The following is a 22,512-nucleotide window of genomic DNA, read 5'->3' as shown; positions in this document are numbered from 1 at the left end:
ATAAAACATATATATATATATATATAAATATGAAAAAAACAATCAATACAATTTGTATTTTCAATAATAATGAATAATGACAATAAATATTCAAGTATGGCCGAATTAATATGATTTTTGGCTTGTATTTTCCTTATTATGAAAATTTTATTATTTTTCATATAATTTGTATGCGTTTCATTAAATTTAAATGTTTTATTTAGAAGAAGTCGTAATAATATAAATCTGAGTGCTAAAAACCGCATAAACATATTCAAATATTATTTTATTTTAGGAGTATTTCCCCCCCCCCCCCCCCCCCGTGTTCCACAAAATATGCAATTTTTTTATAAAATCTAATAGAGTAGAATTTTATAAATCAAAAACTAAATAAATATTGTGAACTTTGAAATAAATAGTATTTTAATCATTTATTTATTGTTTCACAATATCGTGGTATTTAAAATTAAATAAAATAATAAAATTTAGTGTTTTATAGTGGCGCCCATTTTAAATAATCAATCTTTTAAATTTTAAATTTAAAATTAACCTTAAAATTTTTTCTTTTGTGTAAGATTTGAGTAATTTTATTAATTTTATAATAATATTAAAATTATTTTTGCTTTTTAATTATCACAACCATAATATTTTACAATTATAAAATAATTTTTGTTTTTTTTTTAATTTTTAAATTAATTTTTTTGAGTTTTTGTTTTGTTTTAATTTGCTCTAAAGAATTCTTTACATAGTTAAATACTTAAAGGTATTTTTATAGTAAAAGTAAATTTTATAGTGTTTTTGCTTTTGTTTTATTGGTTTAAGTTTTCTTGCAAATAAATAATGGAAGAAATTTTTATATTTAGCTAAATAATTATTTTTAAATAATATTTTCTTAAATTTTTAATTATTTTGATTTTATTCTAGCATATTATTTAATTATTATTTATATAAACGAGAACGTTTGGCGTTCATTTTAAATTTATTTTTTAGAAAGTCTAATTTATTGCTCACCAGTTCCACCTGTTCCACCATTACCTAAACCAGCCTTTGTCTCTGGTGGAACCTGTAAAAATAAAAGAAATATATAATAATATTTATAATATAAATAAATGAGTAATTATATTTAAATTATGCAATAATATATTAAATATAATTTTATTTAAATTAATATTAACATATAGATTTACATTATTATTTTATAAAAATATATACATTGATTATTCAAAATTTTAATATATAGACACTTAAAAAGTTTAACAGGAATGCAAGGTTATCCATAGACATATTTTTAAATTTAAATATTTTAAAAAGCAAAAATGAATTAAATAATAATAAAAAAAAATAAATAAATTTTTGGAATAATTTTTAATTTTCATTTTAAGCATTATACAATAAAATACAGAAATCAATCCTAAATTTTTTCAAATTTCCGTAATGGGTTAATTTTTTTTAATTTAAAAATTTTCCTTCTTGTAAGTAAGAAATTTAATATAATATCAGTAGACTAAATTTCCATTCCACAAAAAATATCTAGAAATTCATACAAAATGTAAATAATTAAATTCAAAGTTCATAATGTTCAAATAATTTAAATTAGGTGAAAAAATTTTTAAACATGGCCCCAATGACCTTAATTTTTAATATGAAATTTTTACCAGATTATTTACAATAAATATTTAATAAAATGCTATTTACTAAAATTTCAGTGCCTCCCCCCCTCCTTCCGGCTATAATCATGCTATGTGTAGGTTAAAATTTTATTTTGAAATTATAGTTAAAAAATTTTTTCAATTTCAAAAATACAAAAGCTAAAATAATTTTCTGCACAAAAATTTTTAAAAAAATTCTGTTGTGATTCACTATCAAAAATTATTTTAATTTCCTATTCTTGTTTCATCAATATTTTAAAATACAAATAAAATATAATAATTGTAAAATTAAATTTAAATTGTTTATATCCTCCTAAAACGTTCATTTAAATGTAGATACAACAAAATCATACGATGTACTATAGAAAATATCCTTTAAAATCAATAATGCAAATAAAATACACAATATTCAATGTTATAAAATGTCTGATTGTTCTTGTTCACCATTTCCAGTTCATTAAAATATAAATAATCAAATTACGTTCGCTTAATTAATTTTTATGTTTGTTGCACTGTTCATTTTTTTCTACAAATTTTTAACATAGACGTGTATAGTTTTTTTTTTTTAATCTATAACGAAAATTACACAAAGCTATTTGATATAGCTGGGATAAAATTTGTGAAAAAATTGAAAAATAAAAATGCTCTAAAATTATTGTGCTATTATTATGGTTTTATTTTATAGAGAATTGCGAATTAAATTGAAACAATTTGAAAATTCTATTATACCTCTCGGTATTTAGTGAATAAAATGAGCTGATATGAATGGTACCCAATCAATAGAAAAATTAAAATATTTTAAACCTTAAATTTAGCATTAATTTAATCCTTATCAGTTGCTCACAGATAATATTTTTTTTAAATTTTTCATAATTTCCTTTTCTATGTTTGTAACAAAAATAGTTGAAAATATTATTTTAATGTTGTTTAATGATAATTGGTGTCATCTATGTTAATTGATTTAATACTCCGAGTTCCGATATTAAGGGTTATAATAATAAATTTTTAAAATGAAAGAATAACATTTTTGAAATAAAAACTATATTATTATTAAAGTTTATTTTGTTTGTCAAAGCATTTTTGTAATTCGCATTGACGCACAAACTTGAACATATATAGAGAAATTTTAATAATAATGTTGATATTTTTTCTTTGTTAAGTGGAAATTATAGAGGATTTGTAGTATCAGAATCACGTATTTTCATTAGCAACTTGAATTGTTAATTAAATTTCGTTAATATTTCATAAAGAGGGTCATTAATTTTTCTAAAATTAATTACATAATTGTTTCTATAATACTATATGCATATTATGCTGAATTGAAATTGGAAATAGTTTAATGGTTCAAGGACTCGAAATTAATTAAAATTTAATAATCAGATAGTGTTTTAATAATAAAAATTCGTAGATTTGAATAATCGCTTTTAAAATATAAATAAATCTATTTCATGAAATATGGAAGATAGAATAAAATGAACTGATCGATATTGACAACATGGTGACGAATCGTACATAAGTGGTAATCGTACGTATTAAGAGACCAAAAATGAAATTGCAGAAAAATCATCTGTTAACAATGCTCTTCTATGTAATATTTTGTTCGAATACTGTTTACCGATATTATAGTCAAAATTCCTAACTAAAGGCAGCTACAGTTAACAACGCTTGCATAGTACCTTAATAAATAGCGAATATCAATTGAAGATTCCAAAAATTGTTTGCCTATATGCGAAATATTTTTGTTTTGTTAGAATTTTTGGAGTTGAGAGTGAAAGTAACATTTCTTACTAGAGTACTATTTTTCGTAAATTTTCTAAAATTTCGGTGTAGAAAAATTTGCATTATTATGCTAAATATATTTAATATTAAAATTTCATAAAGTAAATATTAAAAATTCATAATTATGTCAAAATATCAATGGTCAACAATTGAAAATATTAATTAAACAAAATTAAAATTTTCACTAAGAGTTCATAATTTTTAAAAATTATATTTTACAACTGAAAAATAGCTAAAACTAATAAAGCTAGGGAAAAAAATGGCAGGAAATAATACACAGAGAAAAAATTTAAATGAATTTACATTTTAGTGTACTAATGCAGGAAAGAAAGATTTTATGTAATAACAATGTAGAATATAAGAATTATGTAAATATGAAATGTGTGTGTGTTTTAAGTTTTTATATTGTTCAAGTTGTAACACAATCGAATTTTTTATAATTAATTAAATTTTTTCATCTCATATTATATCAAAATTTCTTTGTTTATTTATTGTATTTATTTCAATATTCATAGGTAAAAGAGTTTAAATTTGAGCAGGCATTTAATGTCCCAACTCATTTTAAATTGTTCTCATTTTCTTCTTTTCGCATTGGGTCACATTGCATCGAGTAATAATTTTGAAATTAAATTTTTTTCAGCATAACTATTTTGATTTGAAAATTTGATATTCAAAACAACACTATTTTATGTTCTAAATAATAATAATGAAAAATTTAAAAATATGAATGGAGTCAGAAAAATCAATAATGCGGGATAATTAACGGGAAATCGTTGCTATTTATTTATTTATTTAACATACGTCAAACAACTGTCTTCCTTTATTCAAACAGAAGTCAAAAAAATTAAAGTCAAAATTCGATTGTGTACGAAAGAATAATAAGTATATTAGACACCTTTTTCAAATATTTTCAATTATAACACATATGCGCTTATTTATATATTGACTCAATAATTTTAGAAATTAAAATTCAATTAATAATGAAATAATTCTTCAATTCATTTGTAAATTTCTTGCATGTATTAGTTACATGTAAATTAGTGTATCTAATTTAATAATTGAATTGAAACAGGTGTAATATACTTTTAAAATAATAAATAATTTTGTTACTCTGTACAATTCTAATCTCATATAGCATTCAAAATAATAATAGAAACCATTTTTAAAACAATAACTAAAGCAGTTTCTTTAATTACACAATACAAACTAAACTTGTAATTAATTTTTCAAATAAATTTACATTTATTTTATATATGCTGATATTATTCATTATTATTAGTGTAATCGAAATAAATACAAGTTTAAATTCAAATAATTTCAATTACGAGTATAAATAAAATTAATATTAACGAATAATATTATAAATAAAACTTAAAAATTCAATATATAATTGTTATAATAAAAAAGCAATAATTATTAACAATTTATTAAATATTGTAAAATACCTAATACTAATTGCTGATTATTTTCAGTAATTTACTAATAAATAAGTAATTTACAATATACATACATACATACATACATTATTTGTATTTAGTAAAAAAAGGGTTTGTATATTATTTTTTCTTTTTACCTACATTTATATATAGAAAATGCATATTTTTCTCAGTGAATCGAAAAAATGTAAAGGTTAATAATAATAATTATAATAAGGTTTTTGTGTTCGATTTTGGATAGACTTGTGTTCGTATGCGATGATTATACAATTAATGATGACTGATGGTGATGATGATGACAATTAAATATAATTATTATGTTATACAAATGATTACATTAATTTATTATTTTTTTTAATTATTAATTAAAATTTTTTAATTAATTTTAAACACGGAAATTTTGTTTTTTGTTTTTCGAAATTGTTAATTAAATGTTTTTTTTTAATATTAATTAAATTTATTTTTTTTCTATTGATTTATTTTATTATTAATTAATTTTTAATAATTAAATTCTAAATTTCTAAATATTTCTAATTATTAAATTTTTAAAAATAATTTTGGTCTACTTTATAAATAGTTTTTCTTTCATTAGCTTTCATCCTTTTAAATTTTAAATTCAATAATTTTTTAAATTTCTAAATATTTTTGGTTTTTCTTTATTCGAAAATTCAGAGTTTCGTCTTGACTTTTATTTTATTTATTCTTTGTATTGTATGCACTCACACATTCACACTGAATGAAATTCACAATTTTGGTTTTTTACTTTCTGTTGGCAACATTTAATTTATGTTTTTTATGAAAATATTTTGTTATATTTCATTAACATTTTTAATATTGTTTTTTATATTAAAATTAAAATTATTTTAATGTTATATGAATATTTTTTGATTAAAATGATTAAGGTACTCTTGCGTTTCGCTTATTAATTTCAGTTTTTATATAAGATTTTTATAGGAATTCTAGAAAATGTTCAGCAGAACTCTCTTGTGGATCATCTTCAATCTAGACCAATGAAAAGTATGATGCAAATAATTTTAATTTTTTTTTTGGTTTTTTTGGTTTTTTTGTATTTTATTTTTATTTTTATATAATATAATATTAAATTTATAATGATGACATTTTTTTTTTTAAAAATTGTTATAAAATGATTACAAAAATAATATAAAAGATATTAAAAAAGGGAAAATTGTGAAAATTTTATATATAATAGAGGAATATTTTTAGTTAACTAATAGTATAACACTTTATTTTTTATTTTATTTCGAAAATTAGAAAATTAATAGTTATAAATATTTATAAAGTTGAAAAAATAAATAAAATAATAATTAAATAAATTGAGTGTTTAAAATTTTCTTCTAAATAAAAATATCAAAATATTGAAATAAAGTTTTCTTTCTTTTTTCAACTAATATTAAAAGTTCACTTTATATAAAATAAAAAAAAAAAATAATAAATACAATTTTTATTTTTAACAAAAATTGATCTTAAAAATTGGTAATCAAAATTAACTTACCAGTTTTTTAAAACAATCATCAAAGAATCCGGTCATAGAACGATATAAATGTCTTTTAACACCAGCTAAACTATGACCTTCATCTGGATATATTTGTTGTTTAAATAGAACACCCTTTGATGCTAATGCTTTTGCTAATATCATTGATTGTTGAAAATGTACGTTATCATCTGCTGTACCATGTACTAATAGAAAATATTTTTCACGTAAATTATTTACATATTTTGTTAAATCAGCCTCTTCATAACCCTTGTAATTATCGGTAACATTTGGAAAACTTAAATAACGTTCAGAATATGTTGATGCTATAATAATAATAATATTTTAATGAAATTGTTGTAATACATAATATAAAATTATGATATATTGTTAAAATATGGAAATTAACAGCTAAATTGATGTGTAAATTAGGGTGGGCCGACAGTTTAAGACGTATGTTTTGGTTTTTCAGAGATTTTGTCTTCAAAAATGTAAGGGCAATCAAAAAATATTCATATAACAATAAAATAAATTTTGTCCGGTCATAGACTATGACATTACAGAGGACAGATGGTTTTGCGGCGTACATTGTTTTCCGGGAAAAATCAGAAAATTTAAAAAAAAATCGGGTTTTTAGGGAGATATAGGAAGCCACAAACTATAGGAAATCTGCGGTGCTTGATTACAAATTTGTAACCTAAACAAATTAACATATATTTTAAATATTATGAATTAGGGATGTGCAATCCGGCTATTTTATGATATTCATGAATACTCGTTTACAGATCGATATCCGTTACTTTTTACTAGTGACTAGGTACTCCTAAAAATTTTTTTAAGGCTTTGTAATATTGCATCTAGACAACCAGAAGTCAGACAGACATTATTTAAATAAACGTATTCCTCGATTTCGATAAAGAACATCAATTTGCGAAAAAAAATTGAAAAGTATAACCGCGCCAAATGCTCAAAAAATAGGGGTCCAAAAAAAAAATTGTGCCACTTTTTGGGACTTTATTAATTCTTTTAGCTTCTATTACAGGGTCGGGAGAATATCGGAATTAAGACGATTGGAGTTATGGTTCCCAAGATATCAGAACTTCTTTAATAAGAGCATATTCAATTTCTTTATTAAAATCCAGTAATACATTTTTTGAGTCATAATTATAATGTCAATGTGACGCTAACGCTCTTCAAACTAAATTTTAATTTTACTCTTGTGTTTACATGCGATAATAATTGGTAGTATTTAAATGTATAAATTCATAAATTCTCTGCATTTATACATTAGTACAATATTTTAATGTAATTAACATAACAATGTCATAATCGCACCTATACAACACAATTGACACATGAATCAACTCTAATAAAATCTGTCACATTCTGATTATCTCATTAACTATATGATAGAAATAATACTAGTTTAGTATTAGGTACAATATGAAAATTATCTGCTAGTAATGAGTAACGAGTATTCTTGTTCTACAAGGAACCAGTTACATTGAATTTTCAAAGTAACTAGCATTGAAATAACGAGTATTTAGTATTCGCACATCACTATTATGGATTTAAACAGAAAAATTCTTGTGACCCACCCTAACGCACTATATATTCAATTTATAATTAAATTTTAATTAAAATTTTTTTGTATTTCATATTAATTTTCAGTGAAAATGAGGTAAAATAATCTTTGAAAACCAAATATTATGGTCCTTAATTGTTGATACTTTCAGATATAGACTGAATTTTTCATATTTGTACATAAAATTAATAACAAGGTAATAATCGTATTATTATCAATAAGTAAACATAAAATTTTTTGGTAATAATTTTTGTATATCAACCTGTTTAAATTAAAAAAATTGTTTATTTGTTTTTAATAAAAAATAAATTAAATGATTAAGAGGAGAGAAATAAAATAAATAAACATGAAAATCTTTGTTATTTATTTTTTAATATTACAGGTTCGGATTAAGGATTTGTGGGATGTTTTTTAAGCGGACTTAATTGATTTTGAATTAAAAAAAATTGAAGATTTGTTGTTCCATTTTAGGGAGTATACGGAACAATTGTAATTGAGATCTGAATTTTCTTCTGAATGTAATTACTTTTTGGAAACGGGATAATCATAATAAAAAAATCTACAAAGAAGGCGTTTTTTTTTCTTTTCATATCATAATAAAAATGGGAAAATTTTAAAATTCACAGGAATGCGTCGTCGAATATTATGGAAGAGTCACTACTCTGCTTTTTTGGGAGTTTTAAGTTGTACATACAGAAAAAATTCAGAATTCTAGGCAAGGAAGCTGTCCAATATCTAATTTAATTCAATCAAATAGAACTCAGATCAATTCTGTCTTTAAAAATCAGCTGTCTTTAAAAATTTCGAAATTCGGCTCTGAAACAATACAACATTGTTTATTTCAATTTAAATAAATGTTTTTTTTTTTTTTGAAATTTATGTTTTTCAATTAAATAATTATTAATCTGTTTATCTACGTAGACATTTTAAAAATTTAATTTATTTTAAAATTACATAAAATTTTTATTAAATTTTATTTTCATAAAAAAAAAATTCAGCTTAAATCATGAATAAAATTGAATTTTTTTTTGTTATCGAATATCATTTCAAAATATCCTTATAGCAATAATAATTTTATTGTATTAAAAATTTTGAAGGTTATGCGATTTTCTAATAAATAAATTTATTGGATGCCGCAATCTTTAATCAAAAAAATAAGTCAATTTTTCAAGAGATCATAAAATTTTTTTATAATTTTGTTCTTTTTACCGACCGTATTGTGTAAACAATAGGTAGGTTATGTGATGGCAACAAATTTTGCATATCGAGTTTTCGGTGGGAACGTACTTCTCCATAGTAGGGAAGTGTAAATAAACTATTTTTAGCAACCTGTCGGTCTGTCGGTCTGTCGGTCTGTCCGTCTGTCGGTCTGTGTGTGCACGCGTGTATCTCAAGTTCGGCTGAACCGATTTTGATGAAATTTTATATGTAAGTTTGTTTCCACCATGGCACGGATCGATCAACTTTTGGTATATATCAGGCCTCGGGAACTGCACTTTTTAGCGGGCCTGTTTTACATTTTTGAACATTTTGAAGAAACTATTCAACCGATTTGCTTGAAATTTCATATATAATCTTCGCTCGACCGGCCCCAAAACCTCCTAACTTTTGGAAGAAATCAGGCGTCAGCAACTAGACGTTTACTACGGGCCAAATATACATTTTTGCATATATAAAGAGAAATAATCAACCGATTTCATTGAAATTTAATATATGAATTCCTCGTATTAAAACAATGAACATATAAATTTTTTGGAAATATCAGGGCTCGAAAACTGATCTGCGGGCCGATTTTACATTTTTCACCATATCTACGGAACTAATTGATAGAATTTCTTGAAATTTGATGTTTGAGTTCTGGTTGTTACCGAAACTAACTGACGAGCATTTCAGGGAATTCGGGTGGCACAAAGTGAAACTCTTTTAAGAGCCAAATTTACATTTTTCTAGGTACGTTAACTATAAGTTTACTAATGTCCTAAAAATTGCAAAGAAGTATTAAACAGACATTTTTATAATATTCTGTAACACTTTCACTTAACTAGACAATGCACAATGCGGTCGGTTATGTGCTGACCACATCAGATTTTTTTTTTTTATTTTTCTTCTCATTTGATTGAACTTTTATGACATGAAAATTGAAGAGCTATTAGAATTTGGTAAAGAAAAATAATGATTGTAATGGCCTCTGAGAGTCATTTTATAAGTACTATGTGGCGTGTGTCAGAATTCTAAAAAGATGAAGATTTAAGTCAAGTAACAAAAATTCAAGTCAAGTCGCATTTGATTAGAGATTTTCAAATATTAAAGGCATTGATTTGACATTTGATTTCTTGAATGATTAAAGAAGTGTAAGTTTTCAAAGACAGTTTAAGTTCTCTTTGTAAACGTTTGTTTTGGTTTTTCTCTCGATAAATGTTAAGACAAAAGTCTCTTGTGCCATATTAGCTAACATCTCTATGACGTCACATAGTATAAATTGATTTGCGAAGGTCAACTTTGTTTTCAATAAAAATCAGAAAAATTTGTAAAGAAAATTTTCTGATCACAATAAAGAAAATTATTGAATTTCATCTATGCTGTACGTCAATACTACCACCGTACTCGTATATCTTTGAATCAAATCAATATTGCTTGAAAAAAGGTTTATTATTATTTTTATATAAGCTTCTTTTCAAGGTCTTCTGATAATGTTCGTGTAATACCCTATAAGCAAGTAAAGAAATTTTCTGTGAATATTTTTGTTGTTCTCCGCTATATAATTTCCCGACTTAATTCTTTCGAATAGTTTTGGAAGTAAATTCTCTCGAAATTCTAGGTTATTTAAATTTTCTATTTTGAAAGTTCTATATAGAATTTCAAATATTGTTTTGTTTTAAATTCACATAATTGAATATTTTTTATTAAGTACAAACCAAAAATTTTTAGAGAAGCTGTCTGATACGGATTTAATGACGTTCTTTACCGCAAGCTGTTATTGCCGTTAATGTTTCTGAAGGACTCAACAAAATGATATTTGATTTCAACAATTTTATATGGAAGTTTGCTTTTATAGTTTATATTGTATGTGGTGTAGGGTATTTTAAATGACCTCCTGAAAATTTTTTTTAAGTATTTGTTATAATTTTTTCCCAATTTTATAAAGCCGGGTTAAGATAGCAACGATGAAATCAATATTTTTCAAGTGACTGAAAAATTAAATTAACAAAGAAAATATTTTATCCTTTTTTGAGAAGAAAATATATTTGACATAGAAGGATGAGAAAATTGAATTTCATATATAGTAGGAATTTAAAAATAAAAATATTAATCCTTAATAGCATTCATCTATGATATGGTTCCGTTTTTTTTAAATAAAATTACCGCAATAACTGTTATACTATTGTAATATAAGCGAACATAATGTTCAAATTATAACGCATAAGCCCGAAAAGCATATTTCTTTATATTTTTCATGAAAACTCAACAAGAAGTTGCTGACTTTTTTATTGGGTCTTTTATTGTCTTGAAACTAGGTTTTAGCTTAAAAGGATGGTTGAATGTTATTCTATATAAACAAAGAATTTATAATAATTATAGTCCTTACCATATAATCTCCAATTTGTTACTGGTGATACACTAACACCACAATGAAATATTGATTGTGTACTAGCTAATGCTAATGCTGCTGCATAACCACCATAACTCCAACCCCATATACCAATACGACGACCATCAATAAATGCAAAATTATCCCTAAGATATTCCATAACTTCAATTTGATCAGAAACTTCTACAGTACCAAGTCTTCTATATACTTCATGTAATAATTGATAACCTTGTCCACTAGAACCACGACCATCAATTTGTATCACAATATAATCTTTTGAACTAGCTAAATATGTATTCCAATCTACATGCCAATTATCTGTAACTAATTGTGTACCTGGACCAGAATATACATGTAATATTGCTGGATATCTAGTTATTTCATCATCACGTAAACCTGGTGGTAAAAATAATCTTACTTGTGCATGATAACCACCAGATATCATAACTGGAAATGCACGTATTTGTGGCATTGCTGTTTTTGCAATTTTTTGTTTCAGTCTCGTATTATTTTGTACAGTCATTAATAATTCCAATGGTGGTATTTGATTATTAATATGATTATTATTTGAATATTCGGATGACGATGATGATAATGATGATGATGATGTTTGACTGAACATACTAACATTTTTTGTTACTATTGAATAAATAACACTAGTTGGTATTGTTGGTCCAAGACATTCTATAAGTATATAATCAGCACTTGCTGTTGGTGGAAATCTTGCTGTATGATATAAACATGGTTTTGATTCAAAATCATCAATTATTTTATTTTTACGTTGTGGTGTTGGTGGCGTTGGAGGTGGTGGTAATGTTACTAATTCTTCTTCTTGTTCCTCCCAATCATCATCCCAAGCTGTAACTAATTTTGGTGGTGGTTTTGTTGTTGTTTCACCTTTATTTATTGGTGGACATGTCATACATTGTGGATCTGGCATTGGTTGTCCTAATCTTGGCGGTATTGCTGATACTCTATATAAATGCTGTTGGGATGGTAATCTTTCTGGTGTTCCAAGAAAATAACTATAATTTTTTAATGTATATGCAATCAGTTTTTATATTATTATCGTAAATAAAAGTGTTGTAATTGAACTTACATAATATTATGTATTTGATCCCAATGTAATATTCTATTGACCTCATGACGACCATGTGTTAATGGTAATATTCTACCTCCCATAACTTGAACATGTACCAAATGTTTAAAATATCCTTTTAAGATTGAGAAAATTTTAAAAATAGAAATTGTTCATTAAATTTTATTAAATTATATAATAAAATTTTATATTTAAAATCAAGATATGCACCTGCTGCACCATCTCTCCAAGGATATATTGTTATATAAGATGAAGAATTTGTAGCAAAAAATGGCACAGACAATGTATCAACCCAACCTCGATTATCTGAACTAATTCGAATATTCTGTAATAAAAAATAAAATGCAAGAAAAGATTTATTTAAATACAAAACTCTCTGAGGGAGCTTAAAAGTATAGTAAATTAATATCCTTTATTATTCTTCTTTAGAATTATTACGATATAATTTTAAAGAAATTATTACCTTACTCTTATAATAAACTTTTTATTATCTCAACTTATAAAATATAAGCTTGAATATACAGGTGATTTGTTATTTTAACTTTGATAACTCTAAAATAAATGTGACCATAAAAGAAAGTTAAATTTTAAAATTCAAACCACAAATATTTCAAGGAACTTTTTATAAAAGGATGAATTTTTTTTTTTAGGTTTTTGTATCCTTTCTGCAATGCAATTATTTAAAAAATGTTTAGAATGTTTAGTTTTAATATCCTTTTTCCGAAAATTATTTTTTTTATGGTTTTCTAAAATTTAAAATCTCTTCTTTGTGGAATAAAAGAAACAAAGCTCATAATATTTATTTTCAAAATTATTTTAAATTTTACTTGAATAAGGAAAAATTATAGCAAACATAAAAAAAAAGAATAATAAATTTAATGGTAAAAGTTTTTGAGTCCTTTTTTCTCCCAAGTATGAAAAAGGAACTGAAAATTTCAGTTTTGCATAACTTTCCTTCATTTTTCTATACGAATTATGTATGTAGGAAAAGCAATTTGTTTTAAAGGGTTTTGCCGTACAATAAAATAGATAAGGTGTCTATAGATATTTTTGAAAATATGAAGTTGAAATTTATTAGTGGAATTCTTTAAATAATTATAAACTTTATTTTAAGATTTAGTTGGAAGGTGTTGGAATTTTTGGAATTTTTTTTTTGAACCAAAAGGTGCAAATCTTGAATCCATTATATGGGAAGTAGTTTACTTAAGTTATACATGAGCTCGAAACTTGTATTAAGAATATTTTGTTACCCTTACAACTTTTGAAATATTAATTTTCATTTTATGAATAGTGAAAATTTAGACTTTAAAAATGCAAATATTTTCTGAGTTTTTTCAAAATAAAAAATGAATTTTAAAATTTCATTTTCAGTAATAATTGTGATATTTAACTATTTGCTGACAAATGGACGGCAGAACAGATTTTTTGAGTGTGATCAAGAAAAAATTATTTCAAATGACATTGGTTGCCTGTGCTTTTTAGTTTTATGTTAAAGAATAAACATTTCAGCATAATATTAAACATATTCAGTTCCAACAATATTTAAAATTCAAATAATATTAATAATTTGCTGAAAATTCAATTTTAATTCTACTAAAGAAAATTCAATTGAAAAGTTTCTAAATTTTCATTTCGTTAAATTTAACTGTATTCAACATGATTTGGAGTGGAGTGCTTGAGCTCTACAATACTTGTACGAATAATAATTATTAACTTGGTGATTTAGGTAAAAACTAAAAGTTTCTAAAGAAATACTTGATTTATTTATGCTTAGACAAGTTTATTTTGAATTTGGTTACCCTAATTTTTAGGAGTTTTACAGATATAAATAAATTATTTTTGAAGTTGTATAACAGTGTTACTGTCACTAGTGTAATATTACTATCACTAGTATAATAAGAGCTGCTACATTAAAAGCATTAAAAAAACGGAAAATATTGTTGTTGAAAAGATTAATGAGTGTTTTCACTTTGTTCTTAATTTGGCAACTTGTATTCTAAATATTCAAAATGCAAAACATGTTAGCGACTTAAAAGTTTTCAGTACGATTTCAAACACCTACATAATTAAAACGATTTTAAAATATTAATAATTATTTTTAAATATTTTGTTCCATTGAAAGAGGAAGTCTGATACATAATTTTCTTATAATATTTTAATGAAATGAAAAGAATCCATGAACTTTAAAGAAAATTTTATATTTGCATATTTAAAATTAAATTTTAATGCAAACAACAAAATTATTTTTCAAAATGTGTACTTATTTTCTCTAATTATTCTAACATAAATAATTTACTAAATATTTGCTATTTTCCTCTTCATTTGAATTTTATATTAAATAAATAAAAGCGTGTCATTTGAAAGTTGTGCTATTATATAGAAATTTCTTGAGTCCTTCATATAATGTGCTATAATTTTGTTTGCATATTACAATAAACAAAATAATATTGTACCAAACTAAAAGCTTGAAACAGACTTTTTTTTCTTTTTATGCCGTTCGATTATGGTACATATTATGAAAAACATGATTAAAGGATTATTTGTATTTATCCGAGGTACAATGGACTGAATTTAAAACTGAACAACTCGTATTTGTTGTGGCAAAATCATATTCCAATGTTTAAGGCTTAAGATTTTGGAAAATTAAAGATTAAATTTTACTTAAATTGTTTATACACAAATATATTGCTTGTTCGTCTATGAAAAAGTAAAATAAATATCAACGATTTGGCTTTCCAATCTGTTTTGCATTTGTACACTTTGCAATATGCAATCATGATATTGTGACTGCCTTAACTTCTGTATAAAGTCAAAGTTAATGACACACTACTAATTTTTTCATGAAATAATTTTTCAGTTTTAAAAATTTTTTCATCATACAATTGAAGTGTGCGGTTATTCCTATTTTCTAACTTTATTCTTAGTGCATGAGAATTAATTTATTCAGGAGGAAAATGTGTGTATGAGCAAAACAAAATAAACCTATTAATTTAATGTTTCTGTGTGTGTACATCTTTTAATTCCGATTTTTAATGTTTATATGAAATTCTAAATGATTGTTAAGTTTTGATTTCTGTACTGAAGCAATTTAGTCATAAAATTATTTAACGCGATGATGATATGTAAACGTTGTGACAATACTAAAGATTCTCTTTATAAAAAATTTAATATACCGATTTTACCTAATTAGGTGTTAATCTAAAAATTTCAAATTTCTAAAACTAAATCATTCTAACTTACTAAGTAATATCTCTTAGGCATTATGAAATCTGATCTAAATCAAAAACAATTCAATTCAATAGATTGGATTTCTTTGTCCAAAAAACTCGTTTGGAAATTGAAAATCTCGTAAGCAAAGTATTATTTATGTATAATTAAATTAATAACAGAACATGAGAATTTTTAAAAATAAATTACCCATCTCCTTATATATTTTCAGCCACACAAATTTATTTTATTTTAGATTTAAGCCTTGAGATAGAAAACCCTAAATAACATATAGAATATTTAATTTGTAATCAAAATATGGGGAAATATGTTTGTAGATATCAACAGAATAATGAAAACATTTTGTAATTTATTCAAAATTATTAATTTATTTTAATTACCTATAATAAATAACAAATAATATTCTACATATAATTACTTTCATATTGCAATGAAATCAGTGTTGGCTAATTGAAAATCGAAAATTTTGTACTATTTGATGAAAAACGATAAAAATTTTCACAATCAAACAACATTTTTCCACTTAAGGTCCAAACACTTTAATGCTCATCTTCAGTGTAAAAATAAATTCGATCTAAAAACCAAATTCCTAAATTCTTTTGTTATTAGTCCTTAAAAAATTGAAGATTTTTTTATAACAATTGATGAACAAATAAATTTTTGCCATTACTTAATATTTCAGTTTTCCATATTAGGCACGAATTGTAATTATAAAATTTCATATGGGAATTTTGAGTAGTCGAAACGGGGATATAATGCTATTATCATAATGACCTTAAATCAAATAAATGAAATCACTACCAACTACTGTTCTGAGATCCTTTTTATATTTATATTAAGAAGGCAACATGTTAATTTTGTAAATATTAAATAAAATTTAGTTTTTAAAGGATTTCCGTAAAATTTAGATTTACATAACAATTAAATTTTCCAACAATTTATTTTGAATTTAAAAATATGCTCCAATTTTCTGTTATTGGTATAATGTTAAAAAAATTTTGTCATCTTGCGTGACAAGGCCAGATTTATTTAGCTGTGTAATTACTATCTGTTTTTTTTTGTTGTAATTATTGCAAAATAGTTTTGCAATTAAAAAATATAAATTGTTATAATTTTTTAAAAAACAATATCTGACTGTGACATTTTCTAATTTTTTGCACAATAATTAATATTTTTCATACAATATACAAAATATGGTTTTAATATACTGAACATAATTGTTATACAAACGTACAATGGTTTTAGAGAATTTAATTTGGAAATGATAATTTTGCCAAATAAAATAATTTTTTCGTTTTAACAAATGATTTGGCAAGCAAATCGGATTTTATCAATTTTAAGTATCTTTAAATGATGTAAGATGAGTGTTTGGTTTCGTGAAAAAAATATCAAATTATAATTAAGAAAAACCTTGACGGATACTTTCAATAGTTTTCAAATTTAAAGAAAAAGACAGAACAGGTGAAAATTTTTATGTAAATTTTATTGTTTTTTTTTTTTATTTTAGATGGTCAAATCGAAAGAATCAATTTTGAGATTCATATTTCGGCAGAATATTTGTTTAGGTTGTTTTCCAAAGCAATAGCCGACATCAAATAGATGATAGACAAAAATGACTTTTTTTGCCTGTAAAGAAAATAAGCCTAGAGGCCCACTTCCTTTTCATTTTTTTTTTGACGTAAATGAATCGATTTAAAGTTGCCAACTACAACAAATTTATGGTAAAATTGTCAAAAATGAAATATAGAAAAATTAGGCTTGGCTCAAAATTCTGCTAATTTGATTAAAATTTTTACATTTTTTTTTATTAACACTAATAGCAGGTTGAGATTCTCAACAATAATGAGGGTCGGATGTACCAATTTTTTTTATAATCATTCCTCATTTTCTGCACAAAAATTCTTTTAACACGAAAATTCAATTTTTACAAAAATTCTTAAGTTTATTTGATTAATTAGTGAAATTTTGACCTTCAGTTACGTAATGTCAATTATTATCCTTTACTATAATTTATCTATAGTGTATAATATGAACATTATATAAATATACTTATGTTAAACGGATAATTTTAGATTTTACATCTAAATTTCAAATTATAGCAACCACACTAGAAAAAACTGAAATTGATATATTTAAGCTATACCTTCATCCTTGTACATCCTTTTGAAATTTACATTTTAACTTAACCTTAGTTCATAATGTAGATATTGTGTAATTTTGTATATATTAAAAAGGGTAATGATATATTGTTTAAAAATAGATTAAGAATATTAAATTAAGATTTTCATTTTAATAATTTATGAGATTTAAAGGAAGAAAAATAATAACAATGGAGAGCTGCTGGTACAAAATTCTGCCTGCCATCCCAAATCAAAAGCAAAAAAAAAATGAATTAAATTTTTTCCGAATGGTTATCTTTTGTTGTTTACATTGTTGAAGAGGGGTCTGAAAATATTTTTCGGACCTATATTCATTAAAATGTTTGTATCCTTTATAAAAAGTTTTTTTTTTTTATAAATATACTTATTATTCTGAAGTACATGAATTTTTTCTTCAAGCTCCTGCCTTTAAATATTACAGCCTAGAGGAGATTTTGTGTCATAAGTTTACGGTTTCACTTGAAATACGTTAGTGTTGCCTACAATTATTGTCAAACTTTAAAGAATATTAAAGTAATTGTCAAAATATTCCCGTTTCTCAATCAATTCTGAAGGAGATTGTTAGTAAATTCTATCCAAGTTTCGCTGTTTCTCACAATCTTTCATTTAATGTATAATTTAAATGGTGCAAGATTTGGAAAAATTCACTCTTTCACCAAAACAAAGCTCTAGCACAAACTGATCACCTATACTCCTTTTCAAAAAGTTGTAGCTCTTTAGAGTCGTTAAATTGCAAATTTTTAAAAAGTTACTGTGTTTTAGCAATAAGTATTTTTAAAATTTGGCGGATGCATACTTTTAGGGACGTAACCAAATTTGTAAAGTTATCATAGGTTAAGTTATAAGTTTTTTTTAATGATTAGTTTAATGATCAATTGTTAAATAATAATAAATAAGCATTGCATATATATAGGCGATTGTCAATGATTAAATAACGCTATGTTGGAGTACTCTTGTACTTCTTATAGTTTGGCTATTATCGAAATAAATTTTAAATACATAATTTGAATACATAATTTATATAAAATTACATCGCTAAATTTTTCTCCTAAACCTATGCAATATTATATTAGCAATAAGAAACTTAATTTTATTGAAATTGATTTTTAATATTAAGGCTTAAAATTATATACAAGTTTAGATTTAATTTCTTGAAGGCAAATGTGCTCTTTTACAACTAATTTATATAATCGACCCAATTTTTATTTATGCAAGCACGTTTTAAGGGAATCGTTTAAAAGACAGGGAACACTCCTTATTTTATGTGAGTTTTTCCTCTCAATAAAGTGATAAATTAAGAAGGAAAAATAAATAATTTATCCTTTGTTTGGCAAAAACTTATTTATATTTGCTTGTATTCATCTTTTTCAACAATAATATTCATCATGGCACTCAAAAAAATAATAATACAAGTAATAAGCAGCATGAATTGATTTTTAACGCAACTAGCTGTAGCAGAAACGCACGTGTCAATTTCTTGTAAAATCAAATTTATATTAAAGAATTTTCTTTGTAAATTCATTGCATATATATAGGCGATTGCCAAAATGTGTGTGTGTTTAATATATATACATCTACTTATTTATTTTAAGAAAAATGAAAAAAAAAGGAAAACAGTTTTCAATTCAAAAAATTTGTGTGATTTATAACCGAAAATACGAAAATAGCTCTTTTGTATCAATATTGGTTTCTTGAGAAGAAAAATGATATTTGATTGTAATTTATAGCAAAAAATAGATCAAGGAAAAATATTTTAAGGATATCTTCTTTTGGAAGAAAATCTATTAAATTTTTTTTTCTTTTGTTATAATGAAATTTCATTTTTGATAATGCTACTGAATGATAGGGTTAGAACCTCTATTATTGGTTATATAGAACATGGTATATAAGAAGAAATATAATTTCTCATTAATTCGTTGTATTTGAGCAGAGAGTAGAAAATATTTTGAAAATCGATGTATTTATGATATCCCTGTTTATAGTACCAATTTTTTGTGTAACCACTAGGATTCTAAATGAAAATTAAAATCGATTAATTTTGAAAATTGAATGACTTACAATAAAGTGATATGAAATAAATTTTAAAATAATAAATGTGTCTGTTCTGAAAATTCAGTTTTATTAAGATTTTATGCAATTTAGCTTTTAAAAAATGGAGTTTTTGTCAATTTATTTGTATATAGGCGATTTTTGTTTGGAAAATTTCACTGAATTTTTGCTTGCTCATTTTCCGTTTTATATGTCACACTCATTCATGAAAAAGACGAACATCAAATAGTTGTAAAGGTACTAAAATAAGGCTTGAAATAAAAGTTATACCAAATTCTCTGTATTTTATATTACTATTATGAAATATGAAGCAATGATTAAAGTACAGGTTAAACAAAATTAAATAATTTGCACTCTGATAAATTCAGAGGAAATTCATGAAATATTTATTTTATTTTATTAATAAATTTATCAATATTACACAAGATTCCAAGATAATTTATTATTAAATGAAATAAAAAACTATTAAGCGCGGATGATTTCAAACTTCAATTTTTCATTTGATTAAAGGTTTTAAATTTGCTAAAATTCTACATCTTTTCTGATTCAAATCAGTTTTAGTTTCAATACAAACCTTGAAATATTCTCATTGCAAAATAAAATTCATTGTACACTAGTGACTAGTTGATAACTCAAATTATTATTTTAAATAAAATTTTTTTTTACTTGGTATAAGGCCCTATTAAATTAAAGGCACAGTTAAATGATTGAAATTTTATTGAAAATTTAAAGTAATAAATGTCTCCTAAATGTCAGCAAGTCGAAACACTTAGAGTTTTTTACTAATATAATTGCATTTGCTAGTGTATTCGAGAAAAATTAAAAAATTACATGACGTCCCTAAAAGTATGCAATTTCACCTTCGTTTATAATTTAAAAAATTTAATAATATCCTTATTTGCGTAGCTTTCTATTACATATGCTTCTTATATAAATTTAATATTTTTAATATTTTTAACTTAAAAGAAATTTATGTATTCTTTATGGAAACCCCACAAATTTTAATATTTTTTTGTATTAAAGTTTGTCTTTTCTCAGTATTATTGAAACTTGTAAAATATAATAAAAATAAAATCCTTAAAATATTATTTTGTATATATTTAAAAACCAGAACATTACCACATAAAAACCACAAAAGAAACCTATAAAAATATTTTTTACCTTCTGATATAAAAATAAGTTTATAAACTAAAAAAATTTTTTTTAAAGAAAACCACATTAAAATGGTTTACATTTTACAGATCAGTGGTCAGATTTCTCTACATAAATAGAATTATGTGCAAATATATAAATATTTTCTGAATACGAGTATATGAGTAATTTTGGTCCCCTATATTTATGTATACTAAAAATAACTATATGAGGGTGCAATTTATTGTTGTAAATTATTGTTATTTTAATTAGGACTTCACAATTTAGTACAAATTTGAATTGAAATGAAAAATTTAATTCTTGTATTTTAAATTTAGTAAACACTTCTGGTAATTAATTTGTGAAATTCAATTTAATGCAATTATTGTTAATTAAGACATGTTTTTAAATTTTAAACATTTGCTAGAAAAAACTGAGCTGCTTAATGTCCAAAATATTCATATCTTTCAACTAAGACATTTTAAAGAGGCATGAAATTCGACTAGTTTAGAAATTGCAAGAATTTAGGAAACATTTTGTTATGATTTTTTTCGAAAACCTAGAAAATTATTTTCATATAGGCTTGTTGTGTTGTTTCGTGATCCTACCGATGTTCACAGCTTGGGCGTAAAAGCAAAACGTATGGTAATTTCAAAAACTGAATTTTTATTAAAGTTCTAAAAGACTAATTCTCTATTTTTTTATTAATTTCTTCAATAAATTTTTTAACCGCCTGTCCTTATATATTATTTGTCTAATTTATTAAAAATATAAAAAGTTCTTTTACTTACCTCAATACAATGGAATAGAGGGCTTTTACATAATGAAATTATTGACATATTTTGTGCACGATTCAACCAAATTATACAAATTTCTGTTTGACTTATCCAACTGGCACTCGTAAAATAATGATCCCTGAAATTATATTTAATAAAACCAAAACAAAATGATAAATAATTAAAAATATTTACAAAAGTAATACAAAATGTCTAGACAGGATCGTATTTTTGATTTAACTACAATGATATTATGCAAAAAAACAAAAGGTGATAGAGAAAAAGGTGTCGTTGATTTTGTTTTTTTACGAGAACACTTGAAATTTATTATGATCAATTAATCACAAGAATAGACACTCAAAGAATTAAATCCCTATTGATTTAATTGTCCCGAATGTAGTAGAAGTTTTTGATGATTTGAAGAACAAATTTTATGGGGCTACGTTGAGTAATGTCAATTAAATCAGGACTATTGAATAAATAGAAATTTATTTTTACAGTATTACAACCATAATAGTATTTGCGCGCGTTTTGAAATAAATATGACAATATTTTCTTTGG

At 23.8% G+C, this 22,512-nt stretch overlaps 1 protein-coding gene across 5 annotated transcripts in view; it reads right to left on the bottom strand.

Moving 5' to 3' along the window:
- Positions 1-778: 778 nt before the first annotated feature.
- The window catches only part of LOC129606053 (inactive dipeptidyl peptidase 10), a 178,137-nt gene continuing 156,403 nt past the window's right edge, over positions 779-22,512 (bottom strand). For 4 of the 5 annotated variants that reach the window (XM_055516111.1, XM_055516113.1, XM_055516112.1 and 1 more), the window contains 6 exons: positions 21,967-22,090; positions 12,819-12,933; positions 12,609-12,723; positions 11,507-12,534; positions 6,357-6,661; positions 779-1,042 (listed from right to left, as the gene is read on the bottom strand). In XM_055516111.1, the coding sequence (XP_055372086.1) occupies positions 980-1,042; positions 6,357-6,661; positions 11,507-12,534; positions 12,609-12,723; positions 12,819-12,933; positions 21,967-22,090 (1,750 nt within the window). In that variant the 3' untranslated portion in view covers positions 779-979. Of the gene's footprint in view, positions 1,043-5,462; positions 5,846-6,356; positions 6,662-11,506; positions 12,535-12,608; positions 12,724-12,818; positions 12,934-21,966; positions 22,091-22,512 lie in introns of those variants that run through there. The other variant, XM_055516114.1, reaches the window with a different exon arrangement.

The sequence above is a fragment of the Condylostylus longicornis genome, unplaced genomic scaffold, assembly GCF_029603195.1.
Source record: "Condylostylus longicornis isolate FDR11 unplaced genomic scaffold, ASM2960319v2 ptg000017l, whole genome shotgun sequence".
In the NCBI taxonomy this organism is placed as follows: domain Eukaryota; kingdom Metazoa; phylum Arthropoda; class Insecta; order Diptera; family Dolichopodidae; genus Condylostylus; species Condylostylus longicornis.
Note: the sequence above shows the minus strand (reverse complement) of the source record. Positions and strands in the feature narration are given on the sequence as shown.